This window comes from Lathamus discolor, chromosome 1 (assembly GCF_037157495.1).
Source record: "Lathamus discolor isolate bLatDis1 chromosome 1, bLatDis1.hap1, whole genome shotgun sequence".
Taxonomy (NCBI): domain Eukaryota; kingdom Metazoa; phylum Chordata; class Aves; order Psittaciformes; family Psittacidae; genus Lathamus; species Lathamus discolor.
This window is the reverse complement of record NC_088884.1, coordinates 7,701,415-7,716,871: the sequence shown is the minus strand read 5'-3', so window position 1 is coordinate 7,716,871 and position 15,457 is coordinate 7,701,415. Positions and strand designations below refer to the sequence as shown.

The 15,457-nt window shown below is 43.8% G+C and overlaps 1 protein-coding gene across 5 annotated transcripts in view; it reads left to right on the top strand.

Moving 5' to 3' along the window:
- TBC1D30 (TBC1 domain family member 30) overlaps nucleotides 1-15,457 on the top strand; it is a 58,275-nt gene that overhangs the window by 19,381 nt on the left and 23,437 nt on the right. For 3 of the 5 annotated variants that reach the window (XM_065682076.1, XM_065681982.1, XM_065682162.1), the window contains one exon: nucleotides 15,227-15,288. In XM_065682076.1, coding sequence (XP_065538148.1) covers nucleotides 15,227-15,288 — 62 coding nt within the window. Of the gene's footprint in view, nucleotides 1-9,373; nucleotides 9,635-15,226; nucleotides 15,289-15,457 lie in introns of those variants that run through there. The other 2 variants (XM_065682318.1, XM_065682240.1) reach the window with 2 other exon arrangements.

Genomic DNA, 15,457 nt, shown 5'->3' with positions numbered 1-15,457 from the left:
GCCACTGGCCATCATATTTGAAATATCATGGCAGTCAGGTGAAGTTCCCGACGACTGGAAAAAGGGAAATAACCCCCGTTTTCAAGAAGGGGAAAATGGAAGACCCAGGGAATTACAGACCAGTCAGTCTCACCTCTGTGCCTGGCAAAATCATGGAAGAGATTCTCCTGGAAAGCATACTAAAGGTTGGATGGAGAAGAGATTTGGAGCAGCCCTGCGAAGAAGGACTTGGGTGTGTTGGTTGATGAGAAAGTGAAGATGAACTGGCTTCAGTGTGCGCTCGCAGCCCAGAAAGCCAACCGTATCCTGGGCTGCATCAAAAGAAGCATGACCAGCAGGTCGAAGGAGGTGATCCTGCCGCTCTACTCCACTCTCGAGAGATCCCACTTGGAGCACTGTGTGCAGTTCTGGTGGTCTCAACATAAGAAGGATATGGAGCTGTTGAAGCAAGTCCAGAGAAGTCCCCAGGGATGATCAGGGGACTGGAGCACCTCCCGTATGAAGACAGGCTGAGTAAGTTGGGGCTGTTCAGCCTGGAGAAGAGAAGGCTGCGTGGAGACCTCAGAGCAGCCTTCCAGTATCTGAAGGGGACCTGCAAGGATGCTGGAGAGAGGCTCTTCATCAGGAATTATCGCAATAGGACAAGGGGTAATGGGTTTAAACTTGAACAGGGGAAGTTCACGTTAGATATAAGGAAGTTCTTTCCTGTGAGGGTGGTGAGGCACTGGAATGGGTTTCCCAAGAAAGTGTTAAATGCTCCATCCCTGGCAGTGTCCAGGCCAGGCTGGACAGAGCCTTGGGTGGCATGGTTTAGTGTGAGGTGTCCCTGCCTGTGCATAGGGGTTGGAACTAGATGATCTTAAGGTCATTTCCAACCCAAACCATTCTATGATTCTAAAGGAAGAGCAGCTCAGTTTTAGAGCTGGGAGCCTGCAATCTGCTATGACCTTCATTCTTTTGCAAACATTATTTTAAGCAAGGCCTACATATCACACCTGTCAGAATTATTTTTTCATAGATTAGGTTTTCTGCTGACTTGGTGACTTGTTTTTTAAACTGACCATGTAGCATTTAAGCAGGATTCTGGGATGTGAATACTGGCCAAGATACGCATTTACAGTATGCTGTTTAGCAAAGTTAGGGAGCACTTCTTAATTTTTATAATTATGCTTTCCAGCATACTTTTTATGTAGGCCTCTTCAATGATTTTTTTTCCTCCTAATATCTTCCTTGCCAAAATGATATTTTTGATTAAGTTCTTTACTTTGCATTAAATGTAAAACGTCCTCTCTCTCTATTTTATTGAGCACATAAGCATTTCTGTGCTTTTTATTCCGTTGTTAACTCTAGACTTTATGCTACTGGTTACTACAGCAGTTAAAATATATTGTTACTTTAGCAGTCCTTGCATGACATGTCTTTTACCTTGCTCATGAAATGGAACTGCCTGCTTAATGTAACTGCATGTGTTCTGCTTTACTGTTACAGTCGGCACATGAAGGTGATAAGTAAAATAAATTGACTCCCTCCTCCTCCCCTCCCTTTCATTTTCTTCATCAGGACAAGAGGGATCAGTGTGCTCCTCGAATGGCAATTTCAGAGTTTGTTTATACAGTTGAAAAATGTGAAAAGATCCCTCTACTTACTTACCTACCATTTTTCTCTGATTAACAGCTTGCTGGAAGCGTTGCGGATGTAGAAAGCATCTGCAAACTTCTCTTTTCTCAGCGTCCTTTTGGAAGACAACATAGGCACACAAAGAATTAGATGTAGCGGTAGACTTCAGCTTGCGATAAACACACCTACGTTTTAGTGCTTATACGCAAGTGTTCACATGAGAGCAAGGTGCCTATGCTTCCCTTATGGTCATTATAAATCTAACCAGTGTCTTGCTTTATTGCTTGTAATATCAAAAGCTCTTCACAACCTACTTTCCTTTGTTGTCATGTCCTTGTCATTTCTTACTCAGTGTTCAGGGATAGTTCATACCTCCTACCTCCATCCTGCATACTTTAAAACAAGCACCTTCTCAATTTCCCCCATGTTGGCATTTCCTTGTAGATGTTTAGCCATGTTGAACCTGAGTGGATGATTAAAACCTAATCTCTCAGCTCTGTTATTGACTTTATGCCTTCACATATGCCACAAAGCCTACAGAAACACAATAGCGGCTCTTACCCTGACTAATGTTCAACATGCTTTCCAGGATCATCTCACTGCCTCCCTGCACACCTCTGTATGCTAATGTGTTTTCTCTTATTTCTTTCTTTTAAAACAGGCAGTCTGTTTTTTGCTGTGTTTGTACATCAACCACTGCAATAATGCTGCAGTCCAGGATTAGGATTTATGGGCACTGCAGTGAATGCAAATAGCTTTGATAAAATACCAGGCATATTCAGTTGTGCAAGTCTTCTATTACTGGTATAATAAGAGGAACTAACTTCTGTCTTGTGATCAAGCAGTATTATATTTAAGCCCCTTTTTTGTTTCCCACATGGATAGTTCTGAGTTAAATCTCATTAACTGTCCTTCCAGTGCAGCCATCAAACCCTATGTTAAGATAAACTTTTCCACATTGCATCTATTTTATAATGTCAGAGTAGATTTTTTTTTTTCATCTGAAACATTTGAGGTGCCTCTGATTTGTGGTGTGTGATGTTTGAAAAACACAAATCAGTTTCTACTTTCCACAAATTCTTTAAACTCTCTCCTGTTAAGCTCTGGGAACAGTCAATTCCCAGTGATGGGCCTGGACAGGAATAGACCACCCTTTGTACCCAGCCCATTGGCACTGGTTGCTATCACTTGTGTGCTCAGGGTTAATGATTTACCAGCAAATTTGATTCTTGTATCCTTCAAATCAGTTTGACCTAGGAACTCCAGATGATGCAGAATACCAGCTTTTTAATGGTGTGATGGTGAGAGCTGGTGATATAGGAGAGCAAATAATTTGTAGTGTAAAGCATTTGAATATTAGCATATTCCTATCTTTCAATGTGATTGTGTTATAGAGTCAGGATTAAGAAAAGCTTCTGGCTTACTGATGAGTGGTTTCCTAAAGACCTCAAGGAAAGTAGGGTCTTCATGCTCTAGTGAATTGAGCATAGGTCTAGGAGACAGATACCTGCAGTTCTGCTGTTGCTGGCCTTAGCCGTGGTACTGTACAGTTGTCAAGTCTCTCTTAATCTCCCTCATTCATGGAAATATTTACTAACGGAGAGAGGTTGTAATCAGGTTCAAGGGCATTACAGACGTGTCTGTACTTCTGTTTTAGCAACCTGTGATGCTTTTGAGAGCGTTCATATTCTCACCTACGCCATCCGATTGCATAAGCATCTTGTGCCACTTTGAAGAACAACCTACAAATTGAGGGACTGCAGACAGATGTACCTGCACTGATTCACTGCCTATAAATGTGCTGTGTTCCTAGATGGGAAACTGGTCATCACACTGCTGTAAACTGCTAGAAATTGCTTCACAACCTATTTACAGATGCCTTAATTATGGATGTATGTTATTGCAAGTGTTTTCAGCGATATTGGGAAAGTTTGGCATCCTTCTCAGGGTGTATTCTGTCTGCCTAATATTTCAAGAAGCAATATGATTATGAATATTATTCAACTTGTAAATAAACTTACTAGATGTAACTGTCCATCAGTCCCAGAAGATAAATTACAGCACACATTTGTGGGCAGGTGATGCTGCGGTCAAGGAGACCTGGCTCTACTAATGGAACCTTCTTTTCTCATCAATCCTGTCCTAACACATGCACATGTGTAGTGCAGAAGGCACAGGTGGATAATGTGTATGGGAAGGAAAGAGGAGAATAAAAAAAAAAGAACAATATAAAAATCATAATGAAGAATCTTGAGTCTGAAGTTCTCTCTTGGCTGAATCCTGATTGTGATAAGCTGAAGAGTCATGTAGTATATATACAGTTGTCAGCTTCTTGCAGGAGTAATAGCCTTGTGGATTAATTTCCTGCTGAAAGATAAACACATGCTAAGCCGTGTTATTATAATGACGTTCTCTAGATCAGTCTTCAATCAATGTGACTAAACAATGTGCAGGCAATATTCTTTCAGACAGCTGTAAACAAAGCCCAATGGCCAGAGAGTGCTTGGTAGTAAAAGAACTACCCATATCCTCTGTCGGAAACCCTCCAATAAAAGTGGGCTGTTTCAAGGCTTCCTTCAAGAGAAGGCTGTGTTAAAGGGTACTCACTGTGCCGCCAGTTTTTGAAGGGTAAAATAAGTAAAAAGGCTATGTGAATGAAGTCTAAAGGAAGAAGCAGCATTGGTCCAGATTTGAGTTTGTTTGGGTTTGTTTCTCAGCTCTGCTGCACGCCTCCTGCGACTAATCATTCCTGAGACTAAATGTTGGTTCTCTGTTTCTGAAAATCATAAATGTTATTTCCTGTCCATTGTGTAATTTATGTTTGTAGGCAAGGATTGGCTCTGCTTTTTTTGGCTGCGATATCTAATGTAGGATACAGAGAGGTCCTGACCTTCTTTGTGACATTAATGTACAAAGTGATAGAAATTATGACTAAGGCAACGGAAAAGTTTAAAATATTCATGCAGCGTTGCTGAGACTGATGTGTGTTAACACACTGCACCATTTTCCTGAGCCCTGCTTGTTTAAAGTGCCTAAAATGAATCTTCTCTAGGCACAGATACAGTAGCAAAATTTCGTTTTTTACATTGGTTCTGGAACCACCCCTTATCCAGAGTTGTCTTTACTGGACTACTTGTCTGAGAGCAGAGAACAGCTTGGTGGCAGAAGTGAATCTGTTAGTCCAAAATCGTGTTTCTCCTGTATGACATAGATCTGTCCACTCTTTTCTTAACCTGTGGACTTCTTCCTCATGTGCTCATGCAGCTGTGGATATACGAAACAGCCCTACAGGCTCTGTGCTTGATGGTCCACACAACAGTTACAGCTAGCTGATAGAGCAGAACATCTGCTCTCCTGCAGTGTCTGAGGCAGCAGTCAGTAACAGCGCCTGTACAGCAGTGCGGGCAATGCAGGAGGGGATGCTCTACTTGCAGGCTGAGGTGGGAGGAGTGCTGGGCTGTGCCACCTTGCAGGCTTTTATGTTCAAGGACAAGCACTGTACCATCACTGTAGCACCTATGTCCCTTCAGTGTCAAAGACCCAACAAGCCTCTTTTCAGGCTGTCAGAGGTAGCTCCATCTTGTGAGCTGGGGAGCGTGAAACTTCAGGTGGGTTGTGCCTGGTTTTAGTTTTTTAAGACCAAGCAGAAGGAAGTGGGGCTGTTTTTGTCAGAAGGGATGTTTAATAATAGAACACATCTATAACTGGATAGGGTAGGAATTTTGTGCTCCAGTGACGAAGATGGTTTAAAGGGCTAAATGTATTTAAAATAGCTTTGGCTCCTGGGAGAATCTGTCTGCCATATTCTTTCTTCCTTCCAAAGTGGACATAGTTCATTCCACATATTTTCTCTTATACACTTCCATTTGAAAGTGAAATATATTCTTTTTTTTGAAGGTCATTGTGTACTATCACACACATCAGAACACGTGTTGGTTGGCACAGGCTTAAAATTCCTTGATTTTCTAACTTCTGCAAAGCTATTTGAAGCCCAGTGGTAATGGGGTCTTGTTTTCTGCAGTCTTAAAGGTAGTATACAGAACTCGGAGCTGAGCAGACAGTGGTCTTATGATGTGATCAATACACTAGGTTTTGCCTCACGGTTGCAATACGTTTTTTTTTTCCTCTCATCCTATTAATATATTGATTGTATCGTACATTGATTTCTTTCTGATATTTGCTGTATCAGCAGCTGCCCAAATGTAATTTCTAAAATGCCTTGGGATGAAGCATATTTCAGTATTATCATACAACATATTCTTTTCATGGGTATGTGTTGCTTTAAGTATTTTGGCTAATATGGGTGTCCAGAAGTGTGGCAAACAAGCTTTCTCCCCAGACTTTCATCATTGTACTGGGATGATGTGGTGCAAATCAGTATTACAGGTCTAGACGCATCCCTGTGAAATAAAGGGGAGGATGGTCATGAAATACAGTGGCCCAGCTGAAGATGTCTTACCATTTCTTAGACTTTTGATTACACTCATTCTTCTTCACACACATCATAGAGAACTGGCAAACTTTGCCTTCCAGTAATCCTGAGTTGGGTAGTTAAAGCTTCATGCAAGCAACTGAGATCGGTCTGTGGCCTCATTTTTGCTGCAGTTCCTGTCACTGCCCCATCTGCTTGAGCTCATTCTGCTGTTCTAGCTGCTTGTGTTTTACCTCATTGTCCCAGAGCAGGCAGAATAGAAGTGAGCTGATAAATGGGGAGGTTCAAAGTAAATAGAGTTGATTTCTCTATGTCAAACTGGCAGTGATTATAAGACCAATCACAATGAGGCCAATGGTAATAGTTAAGCAAGTTATACAAGTGAACTAATACTCCTTATGGTGTATGCTTTGGCCTTAAAAGACACAGTTAGCAGGTGGTTTAAGACTGCAAAGAAATAGCAAATGAGGAGGTAAGGTTTTTCAGAAAGTGACTGTTGTGTGGGAGGGAATAAATGAAACGGGGGAAAAAAACCAAAGTCTTGGGTTGATTATTATAAAATATCTGGGGCTGAAATATCTGGGCTAGCCAAAATGCTTTGATCCCCTCCAGTTCCTCTCTGAGCATCATCTGTCTTGTCAGTAATTGCAGGTGAGGACTTGGGGGCATGGCCATACTTCTCTGCATTGATGGATCAAAATAGATTCATGATGGCTGGTGACATCTTTGAGTTCAAATTTGCTGTGTTTTCCCCAACTTGGAGCTATGGAGATTTGTCTGAAATATCCCCATTGTTGAAGACAATTTATAGCTTAACAGTGGTGAATATGGCCAATTTCTACATTGCTTCTGACGTGCAGTTTTATGCTTAGATGTCTGCAAGTCCAGCAGTGGCACAGAACACATTTTGCCACAGAGAAAGAGAGGCTTTGCCTGATCAGTGGTTAACCTGATACCATCCACTTTTCTAGAAGCTAGGCTCTTGCCCTTCAGATATGTGTGTGTATGCCTAATAGGAGGTTTATCGGTGTCTCTGAAATCCAATGCTAATGATCCAGTGAGTCATCAAACCCATTAGTATGGCTTGGCTTCTTCATTTTGTCTCCTGAAGTTCATGCTTGCCTTTTTTTTTTCCTTAAAGAGTAATGTTGCATTAATTGGCTGGCATGCAGGAGAGCTCCTTAATGGTATGTTATTGGCCCTTGGAAGCAGCAGCGCCCCAAGTCACAGCATGATTGTCCTGATTTGTTTCCAGTTTTGCTACAGATGATGACAAGTAGGAGAAACAGCAGTAATGAGGACACTGAATTCTCACTTCGAGAGCTAGTTATCCTTGTCAGTTAAATATTCATGTCTGTCTTGTAATTTGTAATTATTCAAAATTTGAAGGTTACTTACAATTATGTCCAGTTTAGTGGGATGACTGATTCTCACTGTGTGGATAATGAGTGATTCCTGAAACTTTGGCTATAGCTCCTGAGACTGTGGGCATGTGGTTTTGGGTTAGCTGCTCTTGAAACTAACCAAGAATGATGTGATGCTATTTGCGTATGGTGCTCCAGGAAGAGGAGAATAGTATTAGAGATTATTTCTGTATTTAAATGTTTCTGTTACAGTCCCATTGGTACGATCTGTACACCTAGGGGGAGATTAATTCATTTAAAATTCGATGCTTTAACCACTAAATCATCATCTCCAGCTGGCACAGAAATAAAGTGATTTGCATCATCTACATCAGCAGGGAAGTGTTACCTTTGTTAAAAAAAGAACCACCGACACACAGACTTAATTATCTATTCAGAGCACAAGCTACCAGCTCAAATGTAGTGAGTTTTCTCCAAAACCAAAACTGATATTTAAAAAGGCATGATCAAAATCATGCTTCTTTGAAAACTTCTAACAGTAACTTCTAAACATAGCTATAACTGATCTTAAAAAAAGGCTTGCTTCTATGGTTTAGAATGTGTGTCTTTTATATAATTGCCTTTGCTGTTTATCATTTGCAGGTTTTCTCCTATCTTTGTAATATGACTGAGAAAAACATCATTTTAATAAAGAAGCAAATTGTTGTTTCAGTGCTGCAGATGTTGGCAAGTAGACTCAGACTTCCCGTAGATGGGTCTTGGAGCCCAACTAATGTGGTGTGATAAATCTGCTTTCCTTCCATAGAAATGCTGAGTGGTTTAGATCATAAAAGCTATCATAATTTCAAATACTTTCCCTTCTTGTCAATCAAACCACTAGTTTGAAAGTCTGTATCAAACCCTTTTAAGATGCTGTTAGGTCAAATAGCACTGGAAAATGCATCTACTAAAATGCTGCTGAATAGCTTCTTTTAACTATTTAGTGCATGGTAAGTCATTAGTACTTAGTGCAGCTGCTGTTTAGATTCACAGACAAAGCTGTTATTTTAGTTGAGAATGTCCAAAGTCTGTGCTGAAGAGTTGGAAACACAGAAGCTTTGCAGCCTGCTTGTTCTTGCTGCCCCTGGGGCTGTCCCTAAGCAGACCTGGGCCAGGAACTGACCCCAGCCTACCCTGGCGTTGCAGTGCTGCTACACCAATTGTTCTCCGCTTGCTCCCTGCTCTGGTAGTGCTTGTGGGACTCCTTCCCAGGACAGCTTTGTTGAAATGGGCAGCAGGATTCTTCAGAATCCCACGTGAGAAGTCTCTTTGCTGGATCTTAGAATCACAGAATCATAGAATGGTTTGGGTTGCAAGGAACCTTTATCTAATTCCAACTCCCTGCCATGGGCAAGGACACCTTCCACCAGACCAGGTTGCTCAAAGCCCCATCCAACCTGGCCTTGAACGCTGCCAGGGATGGGGCAGTCACAGCTTCTCTGAGCAACCTGTGCCAGTGCCTCAGCACCCTCATAGTAAAGATTTTTTTCCTAATATCTAATCTAAATCTAGGATGGTTAGCTCATTTCGTTCTTGGCAAAAGTCAATGTTGTCCCCTGTTAGCAGGCAGTTGTCAGTATTGCAGTGCTGGGCGACGTGGGGGCAGCCCGGGGGCCGTGCAGGGCTCTGTGCTGAGCCCTTTGCCACTGCTGAGCCCCACCGCTGCCGACTGGCTCCCTTCATTTCTAACGGGGGCTGCTCTCCCCTTCGCCTGCTGCATCCCAGGTGGTGCTGGAGGAGGAGAGGCTGCTGATTTATTCAGGCAGTGATGCTAGGATTGTGGGCGGGAGCAACTCCTTCTCTTCCCCCCCCCCCCTCCTTTTTCCCCCCTCTTTCTCCTCTCCTTGTCCTCCCTCGCGGCTCTCGCACTTCAACTTTGCTGTCTCTGCACTGCAGATCCCCTCTAGCCGGGAGAGCCGCACCCGGCGGGGCACCCCTCCCGCCATGCCGCCCGCCCCGCCGCCCTAGGCCGAGCTTTCAGGCGCCGCTGGCCGGGAGCGCCCGGCGGCAGGGGCTGCCATGCGGCAGGACAGGCTGACGGGCTCGCTGCGGCGCGGCGGGCGATGCCTGAAGCGGCAGAGCTCGGGCGGCGGCGGCGTGGGCACCATCCTCAGCAACGTCCTCAAGAAGCGCAGCTGCATCTCCCGGACGGCGCCGCGCCTGCTCTGCACCTTGGAGCCAGGTAACGCGCTCCCCCGTCCCGGGCGGCGGCTGGCATCCCCTAAGCGGCTTAGCGGGCACGGGGCAGGGGGGGGGAGCAGCCGGGCCCGGGCTGCTGCCTCCTCGCGGGGTCAGCTCGGCGATGAGGACGCGGCCGGAGGGCGATGAGGGCGGCGGGTAGGCGCAGCGGGGGACAGCTCCCCGGGGGGCGGCGGCAGCAGCAGCCTGTACCGGCCCGAGGCAAATGGCCGCGCCTGGTCGGCCGCGCTGCGGTGCGGACAGCCTCGGCGAGCCCGGCCTGCGAGAGGCGCCGCAATCGCGGCCTGAGGCGCGGCGGGGTGCGCGGTGCGGGGCGCGGCGGCCGAGGCGGCAGGGCCTGCGAGGTAGCCCCGGCGGGGAGCGGAAGCGTCACCGGGCGGGAGGCCGGAGGCACGCACGGGCCCTGCAGGGCGGCAGCGCGCTGCCCGCTTCACCAGGGCGCTCCTCCTGCTCTCCCCGCCCGGCGGATCCCGGCTCCGATCCCGGCTCCGATCCCGGCTCCGATCTCCGCTCCTCCGGCCGGCGCCGCCGCCTCGCAGCGCTTTTGTGCCTTTCGGCTGCGCCCTGTCCCTGCTGTCTCCCTGTACCCCCCAGGTCGCCGCTTTCCGCCGGCCTCCCCCCGTCACCCCCTCACGTCCGAGCCGCCGGAGCCTTGCGGTCTCGCCTCGGGCTCACCAAACCTTTCCCGCTGAACCTGCTAACTCCTGACTTGCGGGAGACCCCTCCTCCCACCCAGCCTTTGTCTGCGGTAGGGTGTTGTCTAAATTCGCAACCGTGCCTTTGCTAAGGGGGAAGGCTTCTCTGTGGCTGCTGCTTCCGAATCCTGCTTCAGTATCGAAATCTCTTTTAAGGACCAGGTGGTCAGTCAGTGTGCATTTGCTCCAGGGAGGTGGGCTCTCGGCAGGGGCGCTGATGGGTGATCGTTGCTGAATGTTAGATTATAGTTGCCTGCCATCAAAATTTTTGATAACTTACTTTTTTCATGAAGTATTGGAAATCTAAATTCAATTTACAGTGTTAGAGCTGTCGCTTGTAGCTGAAATGTTGCCTAATCCTAGGCATTTACAAACCATGCTAGCATTAGGTCTCCTGAAACGCAGAGCAATGCACAAAAACATGTAAGATTCAGTTTCCCATTGTACTAGCTGTGTGTGTATGTGTGAAGCACACATCGCTGACTGCCTCTGTGTTTGAGTTTTGGATGCTGCTATTAATAAGGTCTCAGATACATTCTGGTATAGGTTTATGGGCTTGCCATTGTCAAGGGGATTTCCTGACCCATGATTCTCACAGAATTGTGCTCCTACAGTAGCCTTACAATATCCCAGGTAATGAGGTTGTCTGGATCATGACATTCTTTTACTTATACTCCCGCAAAGGCCAGGGGAGATGATCAGAGATGTAACCATGAATGTCATAGTCTTAAAGCCCGGAAATCCCACTGGGTTGGGGTTTCCCTATTGTTCGCATGTAAGTGGATAGAACGGCATCATTCAGCATGCATGCTTCCATAGAATGATGGAGACAGGCATCTGATATGCTTTAAAATAATTAGCTGAATGGAGTTTCCTTCAGATTTTCTGTATCAGTCTGTGTCAGCTGTATGTCTGTTCTGAGAGGTTTCTGTACACTGCAGATTTTAGATGTTCTTTGATACATCCCAGTGAGCTCTGGTTCCTGACAAAAGTGATTTCATGCCGAGTTACTCGGAACATTACTTTTATTTCTCATTTTACAGATGAAACCTTACATTAGAGACAAATTACAAGGCAAGGCTAAGAATCTTCCTGATACAAGTAGCACTAAGGTGGTAGTTTCGGTTGCCACTTTTTTCTCTCAGTTTGGACCCCCACTGCACAAAAACTTGCTTTAGGCCTTTTTCCTCATTTGTTTTTGATAAAATATTTATTGGCTTTCTATGGGAGAGGTTTCAACAGCTGCTTTTAGTCCAGCCAGGAACATACAGTCATGTGCTTTGTAAGTCTGAAGCTACGTCTTTATAGTTCACGTGTGTGCATCAGAACAGATCATCTTCCTATGCTTTTTCTTCTTTAGAATTTCAGGAAAAGTCCCATCCTTTTATTTAATATTGCTGAGGAGTGGGAATTTGATTCCCTCACCCAGGTACTTGGCTGACCACAACATTTTTCTCCCCTCTTGTGTCTCTACATAGTCTTGCACTGCATTTTGGTCATGCAGTGGAAGACTGCTAGGATTTGGGAGTCCAAGGGGTATAATCTTCCCTCTTACAGCCTTTCATTGGCAGGGGTCATTGTGTAGTTTACATGGAAAAGCTAATGGGACTGGGTTTTGTGGGGTTTTATCTTCCTTTTCTTCTTTTTAAATAATGTTTCTGCTGTGTTTTCTGGTGATCTGATTGCAAGGGCATTGAACAGGCCTTATTTTGGCATTCCCCTGCCCTTCAGAAATTTGACTGGTGCCAAACATATGTACCTTTGTGTGTGCTTGTATTTGTGGAGCTAATAATTCATACATGTTCCCAATACTTCCCTGCTTACATGAGCTTTTTAGATATGAAGTGTCTGTTGAAGTGTATGAACTGGAGGTGATACTTAATATGTCAAATGACGCTATAACCTCGCTGGCTTGATGTAAAAGGGCTGAGTTGTCCTGACAGAGCCTACAGTCCTTGAGAGTAGGAACTATTGCTACATATATGGTATGTTTCTGCCAGGCTGTCCATATGCAGGAGCTGAGAGAAAGGTTCTCATAAGGCCTGAGGGGTCTTTTCTGCAAAAAGCATGTGTTTATGTGATGGAGAAGAAGGTGGTCCAGAGATGGATGACTGATAAAAAAGGGAAAATCCAGTGAAAATGGGTGTAGAAGGTCTGTGGTAGGGTTGGATGGGTGTAGGGTATTGTGGGGGGGAAGAAGCTATTGAGGGGTCTAAGTTAGTTTGTGGGGAGAAGGCAACTGAATGCAGAATTAAAGGGAGTTGCTGCTAAGATGTAGTGGGTGATAGAAGTGTAAGGGAGAAAAGACTGTATGTGGAAGAAGGCCCTGAGGAAAGACACAAGTAGACACAGAAAAATGACAGGATTGAGTAACAAAAAAGAAGTATGTGGGGGTGGTTGGAGATTAGTTAGGAAAAGGGGAATGATGGATTTGTTAGGAAAAGTAGGAAGGCTTGGGAAACCAAGAAAAGTTGCAAAAGGGATAGTCATTAATTCCTTGAAGCTTCAAAGTCCAATGTCAAATTCAGTGAAGAGTGCAGAAACCACACACAGTAAGATGGTTCTTGTGCTGGAAATAAGTAACAGGCAATGAAATGCTGCTCCCAGCTTGCTGATCGCTTTCCCACTGATGCCCTGGAAAGTTCCTGGGTGGCTATAGCCTTTTGTTACCATCATGTAATTTGATGTGGGGAATATTTCTAACTGGGCACAAATAGTGTGATGCAGACTCCATGGTTTCTAGAGGTTACAGTGCATGGCCTGACTGAGCAGTTCCTTGCGACAGTGAAGAGCGCACTGTTGTAGTCTGGTGTTACCACGTGATGTTGTTCTAATTTCTAATAATTTTCAGTTGTCTTAATTGTCTGCCATGATTTAATAGATTTTTGTTGATGGAGGTTCAAGGATCTGGTGTCAGTGTCATTTAATCAAGAGAAACAGCTGTTTGGGCTCCTGTATGAGCTCCCTGATCATGATATTCGTGTATATGACACATTCTGCCTTACTCTGAGGTTGTATCTTACAGTGCTAGATCTTTTACAGGCTTGGCTGTCTTTGCTTGTGTCTTTTTTAGAAAGACGAAGACAGAAGTTGTTACTGGGCTGTTTAAACCTTAGAAAACTGTGATTAATATTTGGCTGTTGAGTTGGAAATAAATACATTATTATTTTGGAAAGCTACTGCTTCTTTGCTGCAAGGCAGTGTTAGATAACATGTCAACATCTGTTACCTTACAAAAGGAATTCTTGGTCATGCTATCATTTTGTACGTATTAGGGCTTTCCAGTACATTAGATTGCATGGGAATAAGGCTCACTTTTTTTGCATTTACAGCAAACATGATGCAGTTTCATCTTAGTAGGTTACTGGCATTGTTACACTGCTTTGAATTATTATGAAGAGATTTATCTCTTAAGAGTTCCTGCTGAGTGCCATGGAGTTATGGGGAAGAATACTAATAAACAGTTACTTCCAGGAATAATTTTAATTCTTGACTATTCTTTCAAGGCATTTCTATTATGGTTTGAAGCTTTTATTTTTGTAGGTCTGACAAGGATGTCTTTTAAATCTGAAGCAGAGAAATGGAAGCACCGATCCCCAGATCTCAGTAATGCAATTCTAAAATGCTAAAATTCCAAACAAAATTGGGTTGTGTGAATTGTATTTCCCTCTCCCCCAACACAGGAGGGAGAAAAAAGCCTTGGAGGTGAAGACTGTCTTTAAATATATATTTACCAAGCAGCAAGGCTTTAAATGACTTATCACCACTTCAGTATGCAAATGCTGAAAGGCATTTTACATTCCGTAACTAGCAATTACCACTACAGTTTGGGTTTCTGTGAAACCCACAGGCTTGGTCCTCCAAAGCACTGAGTATTACTGGTGAGTTGATTAGCATGGATTTTATGTACTTAAACCCATGCAGGATTAAAATCTGGGTGGTCTATATATGTATTTATATATAGCCATTAAAATATATATTAAAAATGCTTGGCTTGATATTCTAGAAAGACAAGAAGCTATGCATCACATAATTTTAAATGTAGAGCAATATATCACATTAAATTATGGAGGAAAAATAAAAAAACTTTTATTCTTTGTGCTGGAAGCCCTGAAGGAGGACAATCGGTGCGGTGTGGTGTTCAGCACCCGAGCCCTGGACAGCGGCGTCTGAAGGCCTGAAGCCTTGTCCGTTCAAACTATGGATACGAAGCGAATCCAGTGTTAACTGTTCTTCGTGTTAGGACATGCTCCAGTGCCACAGGCAGGATCCAGGGCAGACCAAACTTGAGGCCCTAGTGTTTTATCTAGTACATTATTTTATAGACTGTTAGCAGGTGTGCTTTATGGCAATTAAAATGATGTGCTCCTAAGGCCAAAATCAACTCTAGGCTTAACTGAGAACGCTGACCAAACGTGCTTTATGCTCTGAGGAATTATATAAAAAATACATTTTGAGCAATAAAACAGTTTTAGCACCCCACACTTGGAAATGAGTTTTGAGTGACTTTATGTCAAGAAGTTGAAATAGATGGCAAGAAACTGTTTGTATATACTTTTCTGTGGATGCATATTGTAGTTGCAGTGTACACATACAGTTTGTAGCATAAGGAACTAAATAGTTTTCAGTTAATTGCATTGTGCTGAACTACATCCTTAAGGAGGGCATTACTGCATTTTTAAAACATTTTGTCCATGTTCTTTTTAACATGTGACTTGAATCCACTCTGAAGACAAGAATTGACAGAGACAGGTTGAAATGTAGTTGAAATGTGTAGCTGAAATTTTGCGTTCTTATTTCAGTTGTGGGTGTTGCTTTTTTTTTTTTTTCTCCTTCTGATGAAAATAATGTCCATGATTGTTTGTTTGTTTGTTTTCTAGGGGTTGATACAAAATTGAAGTTCACTCTTGAACCATCTTTAGGTCAAAATGGTTTTCAGCAGGTAATTGGATTAATTTTTCTCTTGAGTTTATGAAGAACTGGGTTCTCTTTGATCAGGGTACTTGGCCTAGTTCGATAGTGTCATCATAATGTCAGTATATTGTTTGCAGTTGCATCAAGAGCTGTTCCATTAGTATTTGGAAAATGCAATAAGCGTTCCTTGTTTACTC